Source organism: Notothenia coriiceps, unplaced genomic scaffold (assembly GCF_000735185.1).
Source record: "Notothenia coriiceps isolate Sejong01 unplaced genomic scaffold, NC01 NC01_scaffold00026424, whole genome shotgun sequence".
In the NCBI taxonomy this organism is placed as follows: Eukaryota; Metazoa; Chordata; class Actinopteri; order Perciformes; family Nototheniidae; genus Notothenia; species Notothenia coriiceps.
The window spans coordinates 390656-399332 of NW_011359125.1; the positions used below are offsets into that span (position 1 = coordinate 390656).

General features: G+C 40.9%; 1 protein-coding gene across 1 annotated transcript; it reads left to right on the plus strand.

Annotated features, from left to right (window-relative positions):
• The first annotated feature begins 1919 nt into the window (after window positions 1-1919).
• LOC104957104 (cohesin subunit SA-3) lies at window positions 1920-8455 on the plus strand. Its single transcript, XM_010784718.1, has 4 exons — window positions 1920-2038; window positions 2756-2863; window positions 7218-7314; window positions 8327-8455. Exons 1-4 carry the CDS (start codon window positions 1920-1922, stop codon window positions 8453-8455), a joined length of 453 nt encoding a protein of 150 aa, XP_010783020.1.
• Window positions 8456-8677: the final 222 nt, after the last annotated feature.

The window sequence follows — 8677 nt, forward strand, 5'->3', positions numbered from 1 at the left end:
TGGCTGAAGTGATGAACAAGGCAAGGCAAGGCAAGTTTATTTATATAGCACCTTTCAACACAAGGCAATTCAAAGTGCTTTACAAAAAATGAAAGACATTAAGAAAAGGGCATTTAAAATCAGTCATTAAAAAGAAAAGATAATAAAATAAACATCAAAAGAAAAAATATATGGATAAAAGTTACAGTGCAGTTTAAGATGTGAATAGTTCAATTAAAAGTAGCGACAAAAAGAAAAGTCTTCAGCCTGGATTTAAAAGTAGTAAGAGTTGCAGCGGACCTGCAGGTTTCTGGGAGTTTGTTCTAGATATTTGGAGCATAACAACTGAACGCTGCTTCTCCATGTTTAGTTCTGACTCTGGGGACAGAAAGCTGACCAGTCCCTGAAGACCTGAGAGATCTGGATGGTTTATAATTTAGCATGAGGTCAGAAATGTATTTTGGGCCTAAACCATTCAAAGCTTTATAAACCAGCAGCAGTATTTTTAAATATATTCTTTGACACACAGGAAGCCAGTGTAAAGACTTCAGAACAGGAGTGATGTAATCCACTTTCTTAGTGTTAGTGAGGACTCGAGCAGCGGCGTTCTGAATTAGCTGCAGCTTTCTAATAGATTTTTTAATGAGACCTGTGAAGACACCATTACAGTAGTCAAGTCTACTGAAGATAAAAGCATGGACAAGTTTTTCCAAATCCTGCTGTGACATCAGTCTTTTAATCCTAGATATATTCTTTAGGTGATAGTAGGCTGATTTAGTAACTGTTTTAATGTGACTGTTGAAACTCAGGTCAGAGTCCATGACCACACCTAGATTTCTGGCTTTATCTGTTGTTTTGAGCATTGCAGACTGAAGCTCACCGCTAACTTTTAAACGTTCTGCCTTGGCTCCAAAAACCATTACCTCAGTTTTATCTTTGTTTAATTGGAGAAAGTTCTGACACATCCAGTCATTGATTTGTTCAATGCACTTACTCAGAGTTTGAATTGGAGCATAGTCTCCTGGTGAAATTGTTACGTAAATTTGTGTGTCATCCGCATAGCTATGGTAACTTATTTTGTTGTTTTTCATTATCTGAGCCAGTGGTAGCATGTAGACGTTAAAGAGAAGAGGCCCAAGATGGAGCCTTGAGGTACCCCACATGTCATATTTGTCGACTCAGATGTGTAGTTACCTATAGAAACAAAGTTTTTTACTGCGCGGGCTGTTTGTCGGTAAATTGTATAAGTAAGGAAACACGGGGTGTGTGTTGTGGTCTGGCGGTGTTATTATTATTTTATTTCGTATTATAACTCTCCTCCCCGCGTACCGACAAGAAATACAGAGGACCCTCCGGTGGATGGGTTGAGAACTTTTGGGGACTAATTCCTGCGAAGTGTTAGAAAAAAATGGGAACGGTGATAAGTAACTTTTTCATAAAAAGTGTATTTTGTGATATGTAAGCGCACAGTGTAGGGGTTGTCGTGACTTTCTCCGAGAACATTTTCCAGAAGTTACCTTGGGCGTAATTTTGGTGTGTTAGGGTGTTATTTTTCTGGTTGTACTTTTGTACTTTTGTCCCAGGCGTGAATAATAACTAGAATTCTGTTTCTTTTTTTTACTACCCTGAAAAGAGAAAATTTACACGTCATAACCGACCGCGGTTGTGAACGTCGCCGCGAGTATAGTCGTCGNTATTATTCACCGTTCTGGTTTGTTGTGTCGGTCTTATCCTTTGTCTCTGGGTGTGTGTCTGGGTGCATTAATTGCTGCCAATTACTATTGGTTAATAAGCTTTGTTCAAACACATACAAACCCTCCTAAGCCACATGTGCTGCTGCAGATAAATGGTTTTCATGCCATGGCTTAGTGCCTAATCAGTTGGTTTGTATGCGTGCATGCATGTCTGTGGGTACTTTAATGTGTGTCATTTCGACACCCATGTGTCTGCTGGCATGGCTGTTCTTCTGTCTGTTTAAGGAGAGGATGCTCGGCATGGTGCTGGACAAAGACCTGGATGTGGCAGTGGAAGTGATCAATCTGTTGCTGCTGATCCAACAGTGAGCACACACTCTCTCTTTCAATTCAAAGGGGCTTTATTGGCATGAAAGTTAAAAGAAACAATGTTTCTATGTCGTCGAGTGGCGCCGAAGGACTGTTTAAATGCATGTTAAATGCATGAACTTAACTGGCATAGATCAAAACAAACTAAATATATCAAGTTTTTTACTATTTCCCTATTTTTGCTTGGATTGTTTTGTGCTTTATTAAAACAAATGATATGAATATTTTTAGTTATAATGTTATCCAGTTATTTGATTCAGTTGGTCTTTGATCCATGAAAGTGCCTGAATAAGAATCTGTTTATACCAAATTCTCACTTAGAAATGTGAGATGAAAATCCCAAATACTGCAAATAGATCCTGGTTGTCCTCCTTCCAGGTCCAGTTTCTCGACAATAGAAGTGAAACGGTTACTCATTGGTGTGATAACACTCTTTGTCGTACATGCAGATGAATCACAGTGTGATTGGCCAACATCTCCCACCACTGACTCAACTCACAACTTAGATGTAGATAACTGAAAGAGAAGACAATGTGAAATGTATGGAAAAATCCTACTGATTGTTAATAAAGGTGATATAAATAGCATAGTGTACTGTGTTAAATACCTGTTGAAATAAAACTGAAACACTTTTAGACAACAGGCAAAACAATGTCGGTTTTTAACCCTGTGTTTTACATTGTCCAGTAAGAGTTTTATGTGCACATATTTAGGAGCACAGAGGGTGGTCTGAGAGAGGAGGAGTGCGGACACATCTATCCGCTGGTCTACGCTTCAAACCGAGGCCTTGCGTCTGCCGCTGGCGTCTTCCTCTTCAACAAGTACATTTTCATGTTTCCTTTCTGCAAACTGTCAGACTGTTTTAGAACATTAGTAGAGTAGAGAAGCATAAAGATAATACTGATTTAAACCATGGATGTATAATAAGAACTGGATACAGCGTCAGAGGCGGGGTCTCGTTCTTTCCTATGAGAGCTGCTCATTGGCGCTCGAGGACAAAATGGCCCAACCTTTGAGAGCGAAACGTCACAGATTACCCATCATGCCTGACTGTAAGAGTCAATGTTAGTCAATGGGAAAGAGTATTTCCGGGCCCAGGGACATCACGGACTGATACAGATGTTGCAGTACCGCCGTTTGGACACAACGAATATTTTCCTCAGAGTCTGGCGCACTTCCTGGGAGCTTGATTCAAACCGGTTGATTGTCAGCTAATCTGCCATCAATTGTTACCATTGTCTTAAATTCCCACATACAGTGGGGCCAAAAAGTATTTAGTCAGCCACCAATTGTGCAAGTTCTCCCACTTAAAAAGATGAGAGAGGCCTGTAATTTTCATCCTAGGTATACCTCAACTATGAGAGAATAAATGAGAAAAAGAAATCCAGAAAATCACATTGTCTGATTTTTAAAGACTTTATTTGCAAATTATGGTGGAAAATAAGTATTTGGTCAATAACAAAAGTTCATCTCAATACTTTGTTATATACCCTTTGTTGGCAATGACAGAGGTCAAACGTTTTCTGTAAGTCTTCACAAGGTTTTCACACACTGTTGCTGGTATTTTGGCCCATTCCTCCATGCAGATCTCCTCTAGAGCAGTGATGTTTTGGGGCTGTCGCTGGGCAACACGGACTTTCAACTCCCTCCAAAGATTTTCTATGGGGTTGAGATCTGGAGACTGGCTAGGCCACTCCAGGACTGTGTGTAAAGAATCTGGTTGGGTACTTGTAAGTCACATTGGATAAAACGTCCAGCTAAATGAAATGTAATGTAATACCGTTAAATTCAACAGTATAGTCTTGTTTATTTCAACACAAGAAAGAAACGCATCATCTTCTTTGTTTTTGTTGATGTGTGTTGAAAGAACATTATATCACAAGATGGATGCGCCGTGATTGTCACGTGTGTGAAATGAAATAAACCTTACACCAAATAAATAATAACAAGCTTTAGTGGTTTTTCAGCCAAAACTGACAGCTCTTCTCTGTCATTGTAGACCAATGCTTCTCGTTTGCCGCCGGCCTGTTCAAATGACAATCAAAGTCCATGGCTCCGCCGCCAGAGCGGGGGGGGTTAAAGGCTCGCTCTTGGCTGCATTCACTTGCACATAGGGATTCCTCCTAAATGCCGATGAGCAAAACAAACCGCAGTTGGCATCAGCATCACGTGCTGTCCAGCCTACTATTGATCCACGATTAACGGATATAAGAAGCCTGCTAGACCAAAGGGAGAGAGTCATCATCCTGTCAGACGAGAGGCCAGTGGTAAAGAGGGCTGACATTATACTAATGGCCGCGCCCGGAAGCACATGTTAGACACCCCACGCAGCATTAACGACTTTCCACTGCCCGCCGGCCACTATATAGATGTTTAAAAAAAAAAAAAAAAATGGTCCTGTGTATGGTATATGACTAGCAACTTGAAAATGTTGCGTTATTAATGCCTAGAAAAATAGCGTTTCGTGACGTTCGTCTGTTGGGTGAAAATCAAACACTGTTTGCTGCAGAATGCAGCGCAAGCAGTCCCTAATGAGAGGACGCTAAGCTCAACAACCACTGGTCTTGCAAACATNCTTCTTACGAAGCCACTCCTTCGTTGCCCGGGCGGTGTGTTTGGGATCATTGTCATGCTGAAAGACCCAGCCACGTTTCATCTTCAATGCCCTTGCTGATGGAAGGAGGTTATCACTCAAAATCTCACGATACATGGCCCCATTCATTCTTTCCTTTACACGGATCAGTCGTCCTGGTCCCTTTGCAGAAAAACAGCCCCAAAGCATGATGTTTCCACCCCCATGTTTCACAGTAGGTATGGTGTTCTTTGGATGCAACTCAGCATTCTTTCTCCTCCAAACACGTCTAGTGTTTCATCTGACCATATGACATTCTCCCAATCCTCTTCTGGATCATCTAAATGCTCTCTAGCAAACTTCAGACGGACCTGGACATGTACTGGCTTAAGCAGGGGGACACGTCTGGCACTGCAGGATTTGAGTCCCTGGCGGCGTAGTGTGTTACTGATGGTAGCCTTTGTTACTTTGGTCCCAGCTCTCTGCAGGTCATTGACTAGGTCCCCCCGTGTGGTTCTGGGATTTTTGCTCACCGTTCTTGTGATCATTTTGACCCCACGGGGTGAGATCTTGCGTGGAGTCCCAGATCGAGGGAGATTATCAGTGGTCTTGTTTGTCTTCCATTTTCTAATAATTGCTCCCACAGTTGATTTCTTCACACCAAGCTGCTTACCTATTGCAGATTCAGTCTTCCCAGCCTGGTGCAGGTCTACAATTTTGTTTCTGGTGTCCTTTGGTCTTGGCCATAGTGGACTGTGGAGTTTGGAGTCTGACTGTTTGAGGTTGTGGACAGGTGTCTTTTATACTGATAACGAGTTCAAACAGGTGCCATTAATACAGTTAACAAGTGGAGGACAGAGGAGGCTCCTAAAGAAGAAGTTACAGGTCTGTGAGAGCCAGAAATCTTGTTTGTTTGTAGGTGACCAAATACTTATTTTCGACCATAATTTGCAAATAAATTCTTTAAAAATCAGACAATGTTATTTTCTGGATTTTTTTTTTCTCATTTTGTCTCTCATAGTTGAACTATACCTAGGATGAAAATTACAGGCCTCTCTCATCTTTTTAAGTGGGAGAACTTGCACAATTGGTGGCTGACTAAATACTTTTTTTCCCCACTGTATGTCCTGTCCCACATAATGGTTTTACATTGCACACAAACACACCGATGCAGACAGTAACCACCTATTGTCATAGCAACACACACAACTGGGTTGCTAACGTGTGGACTTTCTGCCTAAGTGATGCGTCTTTCACTTAGCATCTTTTTACGACTAGCAACACATTTTGCAACTCACACACCTTTACAATATTCCTCATTCATTTATGGTTTGGTTTAAACAAATACATTGCTCTAGATAGATAATAAATAGTTGACTGTCTGTTGTAGGCTTCTCCGTGGTAGAAAATATGTCATGCTGTCTTATAGCCATAGAAAGAAAATTGGAAGTGGCAGGTCATAAATAATACAAATGAAAAAGAATAGAAACTGGAATTTGCCAAGGAAATTGCATCCCTAGTGGTGTGGCTCTTCCTGTATTGGACAGATATGTTTCAATTTCTATTTGTTGATTGATTTTTTTATCAAAGACATTCCGCCAAATCAAAACATTAGATGTCTTTCATGACCTTGATACATACTACATGTTACAAGCAGTGTAAAACACATATGTGACCCGCTCTATCGAAATCAGTCGGAAGTCCCAACGGCTCATTTCAAAATAAATGTGGATTTGCGTGTGTTTTGTTTGATTTTAAATAAACAAATTATTGGCTTTCAGAATATGAAACTTTTATTTCCAAAGTCACACGATAAATACATGTTTGAAGCTTGAAAAGGGAAGATGACAGGCACCTCTCACTCGCACCCTGCTCTTCCGCAGCGCCGCCCCCCCTCCCTCCAGCTGAAATTATGAATGTAAGTCTATAGTAATCATAGATAACATGGCAGGGTCAAATAAACAAAGTCTTGGCTTTCAGAATATTAAACTTGTTTCAGCAAATTCAGATGATAAATACAACTTTGAACTTCGAAGCTTGTAACGACATAATAACAAGCGGAGAACGGTGTAACTTGACGTCACAGCAGGCATAACAACAGCCGGTGTTTCTCGTGAGGGTTTTCCCCGGGAAACAAACACAATACACACAAACGCAAAATTACATAAACACACACACACGTATACTCACACACACACACCACACACACACACACACACACTCACGAGCTTCCCCCAGACCAGTAATCCAAACGAAAATATCGGATCAATCAGATCGATGGATTCCAGAGAAGAGGGAACTTTGAAGGCCTTTTTCTCAAAATGATGACTCGGTGACAGTCATTATATAATGACATATTTTGCTTAATATTTGGAGTACAACAACAATCCTGATATCATTAGAAAGCTAGGAATCTCCTCTTTCCAACAGTGTATACAACTCAAAATGTGTCTCCGGGTCAATGCGACTGATTTCGATGGAGCTGGTCAAATATGTATACTTCCCTTTGTAACTAAGCATCTGCCTTAAATCAGTGAGCAATGTTCCCATGCCAGTTCTTTATTTTTGGTTGATGTGAATATTTTTGTGTGTTTGTCTGTCAGGCTGAAAAGTGTGATTGACAGTGAGAACCAGGTGAATGGTACAAGTGGAAATGCAGACCTCCTTCAAATCCTCATCACCTTCTACATGCAGAGTGAGGTAGTGTCTCTTTCTGTCCTCATTTCCACCTTTCCAATCATGTTTTCTGATTAAAAGTACTGTTCAAATCCTATTGAAACGTGTAATCCAAATCCTTGTTCACCTTAACACAAAACCGTGGTTAAGTTAGGTCAACTTTTGGTCTTTAAAACCCTTATAAAACTTGCCCCTGGGAAACGCTCTAAAGTCACGCAATAAGATTAATTCTCTGGCAAATCCATGTTTTATTTTGAGTTCCCTATGGACGACAACATTTATCTACCAGGCTTAGCAGGACATTTTACAGCAGAAACAGCCAAACAACACTCAGGTAAAAAAAAATGTCAGGAGTAAGCCAAGTCTCACAGCAATGAGTCGATTCGCAAGACCAATTTTTGTTACTCGTGGCCAATTCTCAAGTCTGCAGCTCTCGGTTAATGCATGTCACGTCTCAAAAGTCTTGTCGTAAAACTGTTGAAATATAAGACTATGAAAAATACGCAACTAGAAAGACTACAAATCCCAGAATCCTGGTCCCGCATGCTGGCTCCTACGGAACCGACTAACTCCCCTTTTGTGTATGTACAGCTCTCAACATGCCCAGACTTGGAGTGATTTTCACCTCTTTTAATACTTTTCACCTCATTCTGAAAGAAAGAAGTGAAATGTGCCAACGTGACGGCCATCTTGGTGTGTGGTGCGAGACGGGAGATGTAGTTCATTGAGCGGTGTCACACAAAAAATGTGTCACTTCACAGTTTTACGACACATTTATATATTTTTTACTTTACAAACATCATATGTGTAATTCGTGGCACAATTCAAACGGGATCAAAAGATAATCTTTGTCTCTCGCCATTGACTTCAATACATAATTTTTCCGAAATAAGGTCCCATGGAGCTCCCCCGGAAAGGGAGGGACTTCGCATCTCTATAATTGTTCATAAGCAGATAAGTGTTTGGCAGCTGGGTATTAAAAGTATGTTTTTAGAGTTAATCTAAAACAATGTCCCTTCCTTCTCCCCCCTGACAGTTCCACGAGCACGGGGCGTACCTGGTGGACAGTCTGTGGGGCGTGGCGAAATCTGAGCTGAGAGACTGGGAGACCATGACCACGATTCTGCTGCAGGAGTCTGGTGAGGAACAACAGACCTCAGTCTGAGCTGCAGCAGAGATAGAGCTCAGTGAGGATTTTTACAAGGATATGAAGTCCAGCCAATGGGAATAAAGTAGCCTGCCATTGGACCCTCTGGAGAAATGTTCCATAAAAGCCCTAAAATTGGTGGTCTCATGCACATTATAATGTCAGTATAGCTTCATACTCATTATTAATACATATTTAAAATCATAAATATGCATTGAGTTATTGGAACAGGTTTAGGCT

What these genes read in the sequence shown, in the direction of transcription:
- LOC104957104 (XM_010784718.1), top strand. Translation starts at nt 1,920, where the DNA reads ATGTGTCTGCTGGCATGGCTGTTCTTCTGTCTGTTTAAGGAGAGGATG. An exon ending in CTGTTGCTGCTGATCCAACA is followed by an intron (nt 2,039 to 2,755) that starts GTGAGCACACAC and finishes GCACATATTTAG; the next exon opens with GAGCACAGAGGGTGGTCTGA. An exon ending in GGCGTCTTCCTCTTCAACAA is followed by an intron (nt 2,864 to 7,217) that starts GTACATTTTCAT and finishes TTTGTCTGTCAG; the next exon opens with GCTGAAAAGTGTGATTGACA.